General features: G+C 42.2%; 1 protein-coding gene across 10 annotated transcripts in view; it reads left to right on the top strand.

Moving 5' to 3' along the window:
* Nucleotides 1-16,704, top strand: part of nfia (nuclear factor I/A) — a 205,887-nt gene that overhangs the window by 165,622 nt on the left and 23,561 nt on the right. For 6 of the 10 annotated variants that reach the window (XM_088927539.1, XM_088927543.1, XM_088927540.1 and 3 more), the window contains 3 exons: nt 2,992-3,120; nt 14,085-14,263; nt 15,808-15,973. In XM_088927539.1, coding sequence (XP_088783665.1) covers nt 2,992-3,120; nt 14,085-14,263; nt 15,808-15,973 — 474 coding nt within the window. The remainder of the gene's footprint in view (nt 1-2,991; nt 3,121-14,084; nt 14,264-15,807; nt 15,974-16,704) is intronic. The other 4 variants (XM_088927545.1, XM_088927547.1, XM_088927541.1 and 1 more) reach the window with 3 other exon arrangements.

A 16,704-nucleotide genomic window follows, 5' to 3' on the forward strand; every position in this document is an offset into this window, starting at 1 on the left:
GAGTCTAGAGTGGATCTCAGAATTATCGGGTATCTGGGCTCTCTCATTAAACAGAAGCTGTCCATGTGCTTCTGGTTAACTATGAAGCTCACAGAGTGTGGTAAATAAATGACTGTGCTTCCATTTTATTAGCATTTGGGAGTGAGTGAATTATTCATATTTTGTGTTGTTTTCAGTCCTGTCCCCAGTACCTCCAATACCTCTTCATCCCATTTCCAAATCACTTAATGTTAAGAAAGGTTACTGTTCTGCTGCTGCTGCCAGCAATCTCAGCCAAGACAGTCTGACATCTTTCTCTAGACGTCTTCAGTGCAAAGTCCTTTCTAAAAAGCCGCAGAGATCTTCCATCCTTTAGTTGCTTGGATGCACTCCATCAGCAGAGTTGTGTTTGCTGGTTCAATGAGAGTTGCGGGGTTGGAGTCTGCAACTGGAGGCAAGGCCAAGGAACGGGACTTCAGATGCCAAAACATTGACACCCTCAACTTCTCCGCACATCTGCAAGACGCACTGACACGTGCAGGCTCCCACATGAAACACACACAGACATTCAGAACTCCCACACATGACCGAGAATCTCGGATTCCACTGGCGCTTGCAAAACAAGCCTTCAGCTTCAGAGAGTGGTGCATGCTTTTCGGAATGCAGGAATGCACGCATCTTTTATAACCTTTCCAGTGAGGATGGGTGGGAAGGGGGGTTGGGGGTTCTGTGAATATGCGACTTTTGTTTTATTTGGTGAAGTGATTTTTATGGTGCACAGCCATCATTTAGCTCCATTGTTCAGGTATCCTCCAATGCCAAAATGATAACCCCTACTGGGATGGATTCACTGTGTAAGTGGCTGCATAAGTCACTGAGTCTGTTTCAGACCATGAGCAGCCTAACAGGGCAGTTTAGGGGCAGTGAATGGCGCTAAATGATTGTCCTGGTCAATGTTACATTCATTAAACAAGTTGACATTCCTGGGAATGTCAATGGCATTTTTTTCTTCAAGAAGAAGATGTAAGTTGAAAAAAACAGCCTGGGATGCACATCCTGATGACATTTTCTTGCATGCCTTACTGACTTTCTCCTGTTATTAACCCATGTAGAGAGTGTTGGAATTGTGTTACTTACTGTAAAGCAGCCAGAGCACCATAGACTGTGAATGATGCTGTTTGCTTTTGCATTGCCTAACCTGTCTCTCTGCCATAACCTCTCTCTGCTCCTTCCCCCTCACTACCAAATTCCCTCATTTTCACTTACTTCAACTACATCAGCACATGGATGACGTTGGGCTTGTGGTCAGTTTTTTCTTTATTTTTTTCCCTATATTTTTTTAGTTACAAGGAAGAAATGCTGAGTATTTTAAAAAATCAGTTCTGTTTTTCACCCATTTAATAATAGTATTAATAATACGCAGTATCCTTGAGCACTTCTTTTTCCTATGTTAACAGTAACAGTAAAATGTGTAAAATACTGTATGTCTTGAGTTTCACAAGTCCATTACGCATATCCTGTACAGTTACAGTAGCTGTCCTTATCATACAATACTGAGAAACTCACACATCATAGAGGCATCAAACAGGCTTTTGATGATGCTCTTGCAAGTAAAATTATGTAGTCAAAAGAATATATAACTATATTCAGGTATGGTTGTACCATACCTGAACCAAAACTTTAAAAAAGTACTTTGTCAAGGTGTACAAAGCATTTAATCCCATATGAACAGGGTAAATCCTGACAAAAACAACACTTGTCTTTTTTCTGAGCCTGATGGTCAAACCTATAAAGTCCTTGTGTCCTAGTCAGGATAGATTTTGAGGTCTTGACAGAGACCTGTCCATACAAATGTACTATCAATCAAGCTTTAGAGCACTAACCTGTTTCCACACACCACCAGCTTTAAAAAGCGTTCTTGATCAGCTTGGAAAATTGAATGAGGCAAGCCACTTAATTAACTTCCATAAAATATTTAATTGTCAAATCTTCAGTACTACTTAAGAGAACTGGAGTAATTTGAAGTTACTGCCAATCCATATGTCATGAAGCTGCGTCCATTTAAAATAAAGATGCTTTTTGTAAAACAGATGTCCACATTACATGTTATATATATATAAGGTATTTAATCATTCCAAAAACTGAGTGCACCTGTTTTTAGCTTCACTGTCAAGTACAGATAATAAGAATGTGTATGACTTCTGTATCAAGAGAATATTTATTCAATCTTCATTTTATATCACAGTCTAAAACTTTGGAAATCTTTTCACTATCTCAGTTATTTCATACATATGCAAGGAAAGCATTGGCAAATAAATGGGACAGCATGCTTCTGCTGGTGTTCATATTTGTGCACCAGCTTTTCATTTATTTCCTTTTTCCAAACAAAAGGCAGTGATACGATAAATTACACACAACTGCAAAATCAGTTCTCCAATTCATTTTGTTTTATTGTTTCCAGTTAAGAGTGCTAACGTTCATATTTTACTCAGGTAAAACACATGTGGCTCAGTGCTTGCGATAAAGACCGATTTGGCACTCCCTCGTGAATCACCGTAGCCCGTTTCAGAGCCCTGATTTCACAACCTTGGACACAATAGGCTTTTGCCTCACTCATATGAAGAAACTGCACTGGCAGGACAAAAAAGTTCAAAGGTAAATCAGAAGCTGCTCAAGATACAGATTCTTTCATACACATCTAACTTTTTTATGCGTTAAACATTGCCAGACATTTTTGTGATTCGCTATGCGAACCACAGAAGCTTCAACAGTACGATAACTGTTATTTTTTTGTTTTTGTTCTTATCCCGTCACTCGAAAGTAAACTGACCACAGACTGACCATCCGCTGCGCCCCACCTTCAGCTAAGCCCCCTCTTCCCTGCTGTCCCACTCTCACTCCATCCCCCCACCTCCTCCGCCCCTCTCTCAGAACCCCACTCTCTCACATTGCACAGCCTGTCTCTCCATGACCTTGCATTATTAAATTGCACTTATCAATCATTCTTGCCAGGAATGCCATCGCCTACTACATTAAAGAAGTCAGAGAAGTCTGGTTTCAGCAGTCCCGTGCCTTCGCAGACCACCTCCCCCAGAACGGCATTTACACACCATCATCGGCCTGTCATTACAGGACCCAGAGGTGAGGTCTTCCGAGCAGCTCCAACCCCACCACCCGCCATCCCCAAAACCTCCGTGACCCCCCCCAGTATCACGGGTCCTCTGTGGGCCTGGCCACACCCGGCTGGTCAGAAAGTACGCAGTCGCCTTGGTGGGACAAGTTCGGTCCCAGAGCCCAGCGCCATTCTGTGAGCTGTCTCCTAATGCAATGCAGTGTTTGCAAACATATACAGTACAGAGCCCTGCCATGTTAAGCTGAGCAGCCTGGACACCCTGCAGAGGTAATATAGCTGCAGCACAATGCAAAGCACAGAGTGGAACAAACAAAACCATACCTGCTAACTTGGCAGCTTGGCCTTGTACACCACGCAGGGCCAGACATAGAAGATATGCTGTGCAACAATCCCAAAATTGTACCATTACCATTGATGCTCATCAAACAATGGCAGGTGCCCGGATACAGTATATGCAGTAGGTATGTATATCGTCCAAGGTCTGGAAACGCTTATTTTCTATGGTGGCTTTCCATTTTTGTTTCGCTTTCCTCTGTGGTTTAGGTAAGTATAAATAGCTTCGCTTGACTGAAAACTTTTCATTGCAAAAGCCAATGGTTTTAGAAAATGGCCGCTTGATGAGTGACAACAGAAGACAGAGCAGAACTAAAAAGCCAGTGAGACTGGGAAGGCCTGCTCGTTTTTAGTTATTTAATCTAAAATAAGCTTCCTCTCTTGTGTATCTCAATGCTTGTGTGGTATCAGTGTGGTGGCATACATTCACTCTGGAATGCTGGCATTTCTAAAAAACACACGTACTGTAGCTCACAGGTTTGTGCTCCTGCCTAGACCTGTTGTTTACTGTACTGCCAGCTTTGAGCCTGATCTGTAAAGGTATCGTTTGTTCCTGTGGTTTCTGTTAAAGCAGCAGACTGGATGGATATCTTTGCAGCTTTTATTTTCTTCCTTTATTGATCAGCATTTGGGCTTGGTTCCTCATCTGAACCCAATAAGGAATTTGTGTTTACTGCTTTTTTTTACAAGGAACTTAAAAACAGTACAAAACATGTTTGAAATCACCTCTTGCAATCTGAGGTACAGCTGTGTAAATTAGCAGTCATAGTAGCAGTATTATTATTTAAAGCAAATATTCTGTGTACAGTTTCATGGAATGAGTCTAGTTGAATTGAAGCTGCCATTCCTGGCTGGATATGTGCAACACAGGAGCAGATAGGGAAGATCCTGACTGGCTCCACATAGACTAACGTACTCATCACAGTCCTCCTGCTCAGTTTCAGTGGGTGTCCAGCAGGTGGGATGAGTGTGAGCATACTGTATGTATGTCACACACCTCTTGACAGACAGTGTACGTCATGCTTTTATAAAGTCTTTTTCATGTCATAAAAGTTACTGTACATGTAAGACCTACAGTAGTTTATTCCAAAACCTTCTTTTAAAATAAATCTCAGAATTGTTACAAAAAAACAGAAATAATTTCCAGTTAAATATAGTTAGATATATAGTAATGCTACAAAAGCCTAAAATGCTAGGCTTTTGTTTTCTCTGTAAAAAAAAGTACAGTGTTATTTATTTTTCAAATCCGGCAATTAGTTTTCTCTTTTAATACAGGATATTTTGGAGTCACCAGTTGGTCAGTTTTACATAGCTTACGTCTCCAGTTCAGCTAGCATAGGGCAGATTGATCAATCATTTATAATGATATCCAACTCTTTGCCACAGTGCTCTGGAGCAACAAAGAAATATACATATAACAACAGTCGACCATTGGGCATTGATCATATAAAGACTCTATAAACAGCTCATCTGAAGCATGCATGAACTTCTGCTTTTTGTCACTCTGCTAACAGTAGAGCTGAAAACATTGTGTCTTTACTTTGGGTCAGTTGCAAGTACCTTTGGTTACCTTTGAAGCCACCCAATGCAGTTACTCACAGGCAGTTGTGCACTGGCAAATTTCCAGTCTCAGACACCTAAGCACCATACTGAGCTTTGACTGTGGGCACAAGTCAGCGCTCAAAACAGAGTTTTTAACTTTATTCAGCAGCCCCCAAAATGTTGCTGAGAACATTGATGTTTATCCAAACATTTCCCGGGAATGAGAAAAGCTTAACGATGAATTTAGACAACACATGTCTTTTTCCCATTTTTCATCCCTCCTGGAAGTCCACATGTAATTTCATATTAACCATTCATTTTTTTATTGATAAAAAGCTTGCAAATAAGCTCTGTCTAATATTAATTATGCTGAGTCTACATAAACTTGCAGGGCTTGATGACCAGAGCGCAATGTTGAAATGAGCTGGCCCACACTGGCTCTCCCATCCATCTGCTGTGCAAAGAGCATATTAAGCTAAGAAGGTACACATTTGGAAGATTAAACCCTGCTTATCTCATAAAATTTTGACCCAGATAGGTAAAGCCTGGGGCTTGCAGGATTAGCTAATGTCAGTTGTATCACTCACAAACTGGGATATTATGTGTCGTCCATAAAAAAGAGAGTTCTTACAAAAGAGATTTTCTTCTCTATTGAGATACACTGAGGGAGGTTTCAGCCCTGTGACACTGAGAGATCATTCCGATCAGTAAAACTCACACAGTAATATAGCAGCATTCTGTATCATTGAGATTGACTGTATTTTTATCCCCTTATATCCCTTTAGCAAAGTGCTTACAGTATGTATCTGCGGGTTGCTGTTATTTAGTTGTCTGACACTTTTATTGCTTGTCTGACATTTTTATTCAAAAGAAGTTGCATAAGTACCCATGTCCATACTGCTCCAAGGTGTAACACCTGCACCTGTGACCCACCTGCAATTTCAACCCCACAACCTTCCAGTTACAAGGCCCGGGGCTATTGACTACAACTCCTGCCAGTTGTGCTGCCAGCGTGAGGATGCAGCTGGACTAGGAGTGGATCAGTACCGAAGGTCAAGCGCTGACCACTCATCCTGAGCTATGGATCGAGGGTAGTTAGACGAAACAGCACATCTGCCAAATTCTACTGTGTGTGCCCCTATGAGGAGCCTGCCCCCTGTTTTCGCTCCCCAAATCGCATGTGGTAGAAATCCCAGAACAAAACAAATAGAAAAGGCAGAACTGTTTGGCATGTGTTAATGCTCCCTGATGGTCACTGCCATTGAGGAGCTCTTGCTCACTCACTGATGCACACACAGCCTACAGTGGCATTTGTGAATGCAGTTTGATTTGTGTCTGTCGCCTTCTCCAACGGATACAAAATAGTGCTGCTCACACAACTTTATTCGACAACAAAGAATGTGTAATCAATCTGATTACCATCTCTTCCTCAGAGCAATACAGAATCCAATACAACAGATGTGTATCTTCCGAAAATTAACCTTACTGCACAGTATGTTGCTTAATTTAATTTGCATTGCATTTCCAAGTCTGTATGCAGTATATATGTCTAAAGCCTTCACAAAATCACCACTGTAGAACTTTAAAGGGTTGCCTTGCAAACATTTGTTTACATTAACATGCATGAAACTCTGTATATTCTGCAAAATCTCACACATAAATTTCCTATTTTTCTTTAAACCTAAAACTGTTACCAACAGGAATGATGTGATTGTGTCTGTCAAGTGAGGTTAGTACGGTATCGGTGCTGATCAGCCACACCAGGACTAACTACTAAAGACTAACAAAAGCCACACAACAGGAATCGGTGCTGATGGGCTGCAATGCCTCTGTGTTGCAATGGGAGGCACTGTGTTGCAGGTGGCGTGGTGTTTCAGAAGAAATACTTCAGTGAGCTTCAGTTGTACTCTGTGGAATGAAAAATCCCAACTTAATTTGTCTGCTTTATTTCACATTTCAAGGAAAAAATATTCTCTCATCCAATTGATACAGTACATAATTGTGGATGAGAGAATACACCTGTTTGCACCTGGTCCTGACAACATATTTGCTAGCAGAAAAAGAGGTTTTGTTTTTTTAAGCATAGCCACCAGGGTACCTTATATCTTCTTCAGGAAGCCTGGCAGTAAGGCATGAAGCAGTGAACCAACAAGATTTGCAAAGTGGAACTAATCCTGGACCTTTTATATGAGCCATGCTGCCCTCATACAGACGGGCCACAATGGAAAAGCTAGGCAGCTCCAGCCAGCTGTCTAAAACAGCCTCTTCAGACGTCATTATCATTTACATATCTGTTGTCAAAGCTGCTCGTTGGTCTCAGATTAACGAGCAGGCCACCCACTGGGAGCCTCTCATAAAGAGCTGCCACACCACAGTTGAATTTCATGTAACACCCAATAATTACGCCGTAAACTCCTGACTAACAGCCCTATTAAACCCATAGTGGGTGCCCCAGTGTGTGTGGGGTTCACTTCCCCCCCCCTCTGACGGGTCCCAAGGTGTGTCTCTCTCCTGAGCAGAGTGACAAGGGGAAAAGCACTTGTTAAAGATTCCTGTGGGGATAGAAGTAGTTCTGCTTCATAGGAAGGGAGTCTCTGCAACTCCCTGGAAAGGCGGCTTTGATATCCCATCTGTTTTGATCACATACTGTATTAGGGGATCTGAGCCCGACTGATTGTCTCGCCTTGGGTGTTCACGATTGATCAGCAGTGGGAAGCGTTAAGAAAACTGGACGCTTCAGCAGTAGAGATTTAGACAAGCTTTAGAGCTTTAGAGCTTGTATTTGTCTTTTGTGTTCATACTGTGCACACTTCTTGTTTCCACTGATTTCTCGTAGTTTTCTCAGTGGTGGATTCTGGATTTTTGTCAGCCTTGTCTGTTTCCAGAGAAGTTTTAAATTGAATCACAGAGCACCTGTTTCATGGTTTACATTAATATTTCATTAATATAGGGTGAGGAATACATTGAAACTTCCTGGTCTTTAGATAAATAACCAAACTTAAAGTACACAGGTAGAAATGACAGTGGAGTGGAATTAAAACTAAGAACAATAGGCACTTTTTATACAAGGGGTTGTAGAAGCATGGAACAAGATACACAGCCATGCTTCTTTCTAGAAGCTGGAAGAAATGCCTGGAAGAAATGTGCTAATCAGAACTGGGTGGGTGTCTTTACACAAAGGGTGGGGGGAGTATGGAACAAGCTATGTACCCATATTGCTGAAGCTGGTAGGCTGTGCTGCGACAGTCAGGTGGCAGATGACATCATGAAGTGTGACAGGCAGCTCCACCAGTTCAGTACTGAAACTGGCAAAGTAAGTCTGACTGTCTGTATGACAGACTGACTTATCAGTCAGAGAATTGCTTAATAGTAGAAGAGGTACTGTTGTTCATCGGTGCTGGACCGTAAGTAGTCGGGCCTTGAAATATTTAAGCTTTTCTACTGGAATTTCAGGAATTACCCATTTAGCAGATTGTAGAGATCCTAGTCACTCAGTCATTCACATCTAATGTGGGGCTGGTGTTTCTGTGTGCTTCTCTGCACTGCAGTACTTACACTGCAGAGCCACCCTAGTGGACCCAGTGCTATTAGCTGTTCAAGCAGAATGGCTCAGCAGGGTGTGTGCTGCTCTGGGATACTGTATCACTGTGCTACAGTATGTTGAGATTTTAAGACCCTAGCTGGTTTAACTACCAAATAAATATACTCTCATAATGCACACCCCAGAGGACCATAGAACAATTTTCAAAATGATAATAGCTAGCTATAATAAAGTCTTTATGAATATAACAAAAAGTGGTCAAATAGATTTAAAAAACTCTGAGAAAATATATGGGATAATACTCTACAGCCAGAAGTAATTCTGTTGCTATCTTCAAAGTGGCTCAGCCTTTAAAGGTGATTGTTGAGACCTAAGGATGAGTGCTAGAGTCTCAACATCGCTGGTTTGTTCAGGGCTGTGTCACTAGTCAGTTTGATTGTGACGCCCCCTAATGGTATCTGAGAGCTGGTCAGGCACTGTGTGGTTTAGGCGAGTCAGCCAGTGTGTCCTCAGCCCTCTTGTCTTGCACCTGTGGCCTCGCAGTGCTGTCGCTGAGTGCTGCTTCTGTCGTTGTGTCGCATGGTTCTGGTATCTTTTTGTACTGGTTCTTTTGCTCTTGAACACTTTAAGTAACGGTTGTGAGGTAAACGAGGCCCTGAGGCGAGCAGGTTCTGTTGTTTATGTTTGAACTCTCCCATATCACATCTCCCTATATAACCCGAGGGCAGCATTGCTGTGTTTATTAGTTATGAGCTGTTCAGGTATTGTGAGATTTTCTCACTGATAAGAAATGCATGGGAGGGTGATTCTTACCATTGTATGGAACCAACCAGTTCACAACCTAGTAAAAATGAACACAAATAGTTGAAATACAACATGCTGAATGTTTTTGTCTGCTATAAGAATTCCAGATTGTGTAATTCTGGACTGGAATTGAGCCAAGACTTGGGTTACAACCCTATTCCTACTGAAAGTGTCATAGTGTCGTAAATGAACAACTGCCTAGGACACCCCTTTTTGCACCTCTTCTGAAGGACACCACCTCCTATTTCAGAAAAGTTTTGCTCCAGGTGGAATAGCACAACCTACTGGTCCCCCATCACCACCTACAGCAACTCTTTTCTCTGGAGGATTTCCGTTCCAGTTCTGTTCAAGCCCAACATTGCTTAGCTTCTGAGATCAAATGAGAACAGGCTACAAGGAGGTGACACTCCTATCAGCTTTATTACCCTGATTTGTGCAAGCCCTCTGACTGAAGTTTTTGGGGCACACATGGTCACAGACGTCAGACCTCACTGCCGTGGGCATGTGCACTGCCAGTTCAAAACAAAGGAAGTGCGACAAAAGTCAAATGTTTTCGCTGCGACCCAACCTTTGAAGAGAGGCTTCAATCATCTCGACTCTCTTTCTGTCTCTTGAGGAACAGAAATTTTCCACCAACACAAGTTGCCTTTGTGTCAGATATGGATACTTTTATCTTTAAACAGCATTAAAAATAACACGGTCCAGGATTTATGGATCTACAGTTAGAACCCCTTCTCAATTCAGTCAAAGCTCAGTGTGAGAAAAAGACAAAGAAGGTATGTAAAGTCATTGTTAACCCTGACTTAAAACAAAAAAAAACAATTGCATTTCCTAATAAACATAATAAAATGTACTGTATGCCAGTAGATGGTAGCCATCCCCTAATGAATTACATTTCTGGTTAAATATAATCTTCATCTTTACTATAGATTTAATCTTCTATTTTTTCGTCTTTTGACTATGTCCATCCCAGTCCACCTGCACACTACCTGTTCTGGCAACACTAGGTTCCTCGGGATTAACTCACAACGTGAATTCATTTTACTGCCAAACTGTGAAAGTGTTGTGAAGGAGTCACGTCTAACAGCCTACAGTATGTCTTTATTGCTGGAAACATGGAAAAAGTGTTCTGTCATGAATGAAAAAGATAGACTGAAGACATTACAAATTAGGCAAAGTAAATTCTGTTGTTATGTATTGGGTACATGCAGTACTGTATGTACAGTATGCTATTTTGCAGACTTTTAATGCATAACATTTGTAGTATGGCCAGTTACCATCTGCTGAGCTGGTAAACTCCTGTCCAATTTTATCTGATCTGGAAAAGATAAAATCTACACATTGTATTCAGCAAGTGAATTAAGATTTGTGTAAACCGCAAATATAAACACAATTGAAGGAAAGCAGGCACTGTTATTAAACTCTTGCCTTCATTCCTTGTAGAAACGGATATAACTCTGCTGGTGCCTTAAATGGCTGTAATGTGGCTTTGGTGATATTATCTCAAATGATTGTCTATGCGACATGTTGTTAGGGCTGCATTAAGCACAGACCAATAAAAATATTTTGGCTGTGACTTCCCTCAACCCTGTCGAGTTCTAAGGAAAAATAAAAAGAAATTAATTTCCTGTTTCATTCCTCAAACTGTTGTGTGGTGAGTGTGCCGGTCCAAGATGGCTGCTGCTTTTCCAGGCCACGAGAGAGCCTACCTCTGTTTATTGCCTTTTTGAGGGTTTAGTTTGGCCTAAAGTGTGAGCTGCTGGGGAATGGGAGCTCGCTGAAAGACGCAGTGTAATTGTGAGATGGCGATAGATTATCACGCAGCGGGGCTGTTGTGGCAGATTGACTGAGTGGCCCGGCTCCAGTTCTTTGATTCTGGGCTGGCCCGGCTACAGGACAGCTCTCCATACTTTTCTTCTTTGCTCTAAGGCACCCAGACTGGGCCAGAATTCAATAGAAGAGTCTGGGTGCTGGGCTTGGCCCTCCCCTTGTCGGTGACTGGTGCTCCCCCTCTCTGGCTGAAGTTCACATTCCTGACTCCAGACAAAAGACAGGACAAGAAAAGAGTGGGCAAAAAAAAATCCCATCCATTCTATTATTACTGTAAATACGGTGCCTGCATAGCAGCCTGAGCATCCAGGGTTTCCAGCCACCCCCTATTGACAGAGCCATAAATCACAGCAAAGCTAAGTGAATTACTGTAGCAAAGAGCTGTGGCTTTAACAATGTTTATGTAGTATCAGCTTACCATCTCCCCTGAAAGAAAGCACAACACCGATATTGGAAATGGAAACGCAGGCTCTTATTAACTCCACTGCAATATATCACAGTTTAAGGACCCGGGCCTCGCGTCTTGGGCATTATACTAATAACCAATAACCGAATATTACCTCTATTAAGAACGGCGTAATTAGATTGTGCCGGTTACAATTAAATACTTGATAAGCCTCAATCCATTAAAAGGCTGTCAATCTCACACAAACGCTGCACGGAGGTAGGATCTGCAATATCAATTCATTATCCGTTGCTGGAGTGTATCGGTTTTATATCAGCTGGAAAAAAAAATGATGACCTGAACATTTTGTACCAGCGTCTTTACTTGAGCCTCCTCACTTTTTGAGTTTTTGCTTTCTAAAATCCAATGAAGGAACATAACCGGATCCGGTGTATGCTTTTTTATACCACCAAGACTTACTGCTAATAATTTCTTACATACTGTACAGCCCAGTGATTCCCTCTGCCATACACGCAGGAGGGGACAGACTTCATCCACTACTTAAGTGCAGCTAATCCTGAGTCACGCAGGCCATTATAATTTACCAGAAGCTTACTTTCAGAAATGTATGTTTTTTGAAGAATTTCATGAATGTAGAAATCTCAACTTAAAGCATCTTACACATGATTTATTTCCCTTTCAGCATGAGTATACTCAGTTTTAATATGACAATTCCCAACGAAGCCACTACAGACATTATGAGGTCACTACTCCTGTATGAGTATTGGTTTACTCTCAGTTAAGTCTCTGACACAGGAAAGAACCTCACCAGATGATGTTTCAGTCGGATGCACTCAGTGGTACTATAGTGTAGATAAGACATCTGACTGATACTTTTGACGAGCAACATTTATGTCGGACAAATGCATAACTTTGATCTGTCCGGGGTCATTGTAATTAAGAAGAGGACATTCCCTTTAATTAATCCTTTCCTAACTTTAATTTGGAATTGTTCTGCTTTTCCATACAGATTTGCACATGTTATAGCTCTTTTCAGTTCTTTGCATGCACCCATGAACACTGCCTGTTGTCAAGACGGGAGCTGGGATCATTTGGATGTACTGTATGAACTTTCAGTTGTTCCGTCAAGATTTTCCTAATAATAAACCTTTTCGGCAAGTATCATAGTTCTAAATAATTCCAAACAAAAAAGATCAGATAGAAGGACGGACATAAGTTTTCTATAAACAGTACAAGAGATGCAAATCTATTCGAAGAACTTTTTTTGCAGATACGGTTGACAGATACTCAGGGGGGAGAGGCTCCTTGTGCTTTCAGACTGGACATAGTTCAGAAACCTGCTGTGGAGCTTTTGATACTGTAGTTGGAAGAGGTGTGCTAAATATTTGTCATTTGATTTCATCAGAAATTGGCAAATCATTGTTGTAAGTTGTATGTCAAAATGAAAAAAGACAGGTTGACATCTCCTGGAGGTGTATTTGGGGAATATTGCCTCTGTGTAAAATTTTGCCACAGCCCTTCTTATCCCAGGTGTATTACTAAAAAGGACTGGAGTAGTCCTATACCTCCATTATTCCATCTACTGTTGGTATGCAGTTGAAGTTTCCTCTGACGTTTCCTTTGCAAATTGTACCCATTAATTTAATTTAAAAGCTCATTTGATTAGTATCCAAAATTATGCTTATTTTCGTTTGTATTAGTTTGGGAGGAGGGTGGGCTCTCAGTAACAATGAACTGATCTCCAAAAGCATAGGAGCAATGCAGAAAATCTGGCCGTTTCCTTTATACAAAGCAAGCCCCCCCGCAGGCCAGCTTTTCCGCTGAGACTCTTAGGAGAGGGCTGGACCCAGACTGATCAGATCCAAGTTGGATCAGAGTCACCCGACGGCTTGGAAGGGAGATTTCTTTGCATGGGTTTCTTGATAATTCCTGCATTCACTTTGTTAGGGTTGGAGGACAATAATTGTCTTAGTCAAATTACAGCAGTATGTTTTTCTAGCAAAAGTCCACGTTATAGGCTATAGATTACAGAAGCTTACCTGTCACATTCTTTTCTAGGGTAGTTTGGGAAACCAAATGCTTCAGTCCACCTTCATCCTCCAATTTCTTTGATGTACAGGGTATTAATATGTGAATGCAGATACAAGGCTTCAGCAAACAACTTCAGATATTAAGTGTTTGATCCTGTTCATGTTAATTAGATCCTGTAATGCAGTGAGGTTAATGGGAGTTAGCTTTCTCCTGGCATAAAGGGTAGTAAATCTCTCCAGTTGTCTGTCCAGTTGCATGGGCCTCATAAGGTTTGTAGAACTGTCGCCAGGTGCGTTGTGGGATCGAATCACACATTTGGACCACTTGTGTTCTTCCTCATGTTGTGCTGTCTTGTCTGGGCTCATTTTCCATAGCTCCTGTCTTGTCCTCAGCTTTGTGAGGTATGGCCTGTCCGTGTGAGCGCTCCTGTGCGCCAGGAGTGAGCCCCAGCACCACTAACCGCTGTCTTTCTCCGTCTCTTCCAGCGAGTCCACACGCCACGCCGTCAACTCTCCATTTCCCGACGTCGCCAATCATTCAGCAACCCGGCCCCTACTTCTCCCACCCAGCCATCCGCTACCACCCCCAGGAGACCCTGAAGGAGTTTGTCCAACTTGTCTGCCCTGACAGTGGTCAGCAAGCTGGACAGGTGGGGTTCCTTAATGTAAGAATGAGCATTTTACATTCTCTCTTCTGCCATGCGTTTTTGATTCCTCGCTATGTTTCTGTGTTTTCGTTCTCATTTCGAAATGTCCGTCTCAGCGTCGTAGTCCTTTAGTCTGAGTCTGCGCCTTGTTGACTACCCACCTGCCTCTCTGCATGTCTTCTGTCTGTCCTGTACGCTTTCCTTAAACAGCCTTTCCCTCACACACACGAAAAAAGGTAACACAGAATTATTCCTCCTCATGGTAGTTTAAAATAGTTTACTTACTTGCTTAAAAAAACACCCAGGTTCAGAATTCAGTAAATGAGTAAGCACTTAAAACTGTATGTGAACACACGCACACACAGGTCCTGTGTGATATCTGCAGTTAGTTGATATATTTGTGTCTAGACACTGAATCAATACAGAGCAGGGTTTTAAATTCTTAATATTCATCTGCTCATTTTATCCCCAATCTATTTGTCATTCTCTTTGTGTATACACACAAAGATGTGGAACTACCTATATATGTCTATATCTATCAGTCTGCCTATCTATATCTACATATGAGCCTCACCAATATGAAATGACCTGTGTATTGCAGACCTGATAGTTTGGAACAAATGTGCTGTTTTGGTAACAGAATATGAACAGGAAAGTGCGTACAGCAGCAGAATTGTTCATGACCAAGATAAAGAAATTGCTGATCCTGTTTCACAAATGCATTTAGTTTCTGTGCAGACATTTGTGTGGGCTCTACTACTATGTCTCAGAAACCTCTGTGAACTTACTATGTCTGCTGGTTACAAAGAAAACAAGATGTAATAGTGTTTATCATCAAAGTAGCATTGCACATTTAGCCTCAATATGAGAATCTAGAGATATGAGAATCAAGGAAAGGGGCATAACAGTTTGTGTATTTTTGCATTATTTTACTTTTTTCCTTTGACATCCACAGTCATGTTTGCAGAAAGATCTAAAGCTGCATTATAAGTTACAGGGATTCCTGGCTGATCTGTACTCTCATGTGCTGCAGTGCTGTGGATCACTGTGTGGCCTATTATAGTGTTCCTGGTCCTTCAACACCTTTCTGAGAGCCAAACGGCTAAACCACTAAAGGGATCTGCTGAAAATGCACATTGGGCCCTGTTGTCCAGATATTAAAAAATACAGTGGCCTGAATGCCACCAAAGCAACACCTTGCTGGCCAGGAACCATCATGGCTCCACAATGTCCAGTTTGTCCCGGGCTTGCTTCGGGACAGCACCCCCCGGTGGTCGAGTGGACAGCTGCAAGCTGTGGTATCACTCTGTTGCCTTAAGCTGCACTGCTGTGCTGCTGATGCTGTAGCAGTTGAATGACAGGAGCCAGGATATGATGTGTTTCACAGGATGCATGCGTGTCATCTTCATCTGCACTATGCGGGATGGAATAGAGAACCCAAATTGGTGTTGGGGGGGTTTTGGGGTAAGATTTAAGAAAAATAATTGTGGGTGTCCAGCCTTGGGCTGTTTTATGTCACGGCACCATTAATCATTTTTCTTTCTCTTCTCGCAATGGAACAGCCCAATGGAAGCAGCCAAGGCAAGGTGCACAACCCATTCCTTCCTACGCCCATGTTGCCACCCCCGCCCCCTCCGCCAATGGCCAGGCCTGTGCCCCTGCCAGTGCCAGACTCCAAACCCCCCTCCACATCCACCGAAGGAGGAGCCAACTCCCCCACGTCTCCCAGTGAGTATCCATCCCAGTGGCACAGCATCAGGGACCGGTGTCTGGACCCTGCATACAATACAGTTCAATACAGTTCAGGCTCTTTCATCCTCTGTTATGGGGAAAATTTGTTTTACAGCCCTGTCCAATATAACAATACAACAAGGAAAAGAAACATTACACAGAGAAGATGGTACAGTGTCTTCTGAGGTCAGAGCTCATCCTGGTTACCATAGCTGAGCCGACTGAGCTGACCACTGAGCAGACAAAGATTACCTGAGTCCTCCCCTGGATAGGATGCTGGTTCATTGCAGTGGATATCCCCCCATTAATACAGTTTTTCACTTACGCATCTGGGAGAACAGGAGAGAATGGGGTACAACAAGAGTGCCTGCACTGGGGACTTCTGTCAAATGGTCAGTTATGAGCCCAGAGACTTACATCACTCTCCCCTGGGACTCTTAATCCTGAGGAATTTGTGTGGTGTTCTAACTTCCTTGTGTTGTTTTGTAACACGTGGTGAAAGAGCTCAGGAGGTGTTAATTGTTGTAGGAGTGTGGTCCAGTGTGGGACTCAGTACTGTACCTGTGTCCAGACAGAGTTGCTCTTTCAAATAATATTTTAGTGAGAATGCCAGCCTATCCTTGAGAATATCTGTCTTTCTTAAAAAACTACAAATTGTGACACAATGTTGGATGCTTAGTACAGTTGTAGGCTTTTGAGGATTATAGTATTTCCGTTTTTGCTTCGTT

The sequence above is a fragment of the Atractosteus spatula genome, chromosome 11, assembly GCF_055471065.1.
Source record: "Atractosteus spatula isolate fAtrSpa1 chromosome 11, fAtrSpa1.hap1, whole genome shotgun sequence".
NCBI lineage: Eukaryota > Metazoa > Chordata > Actinopteri > Semionotiformes > Lepisosteidae > Atractosteus > Atractosteus spatula.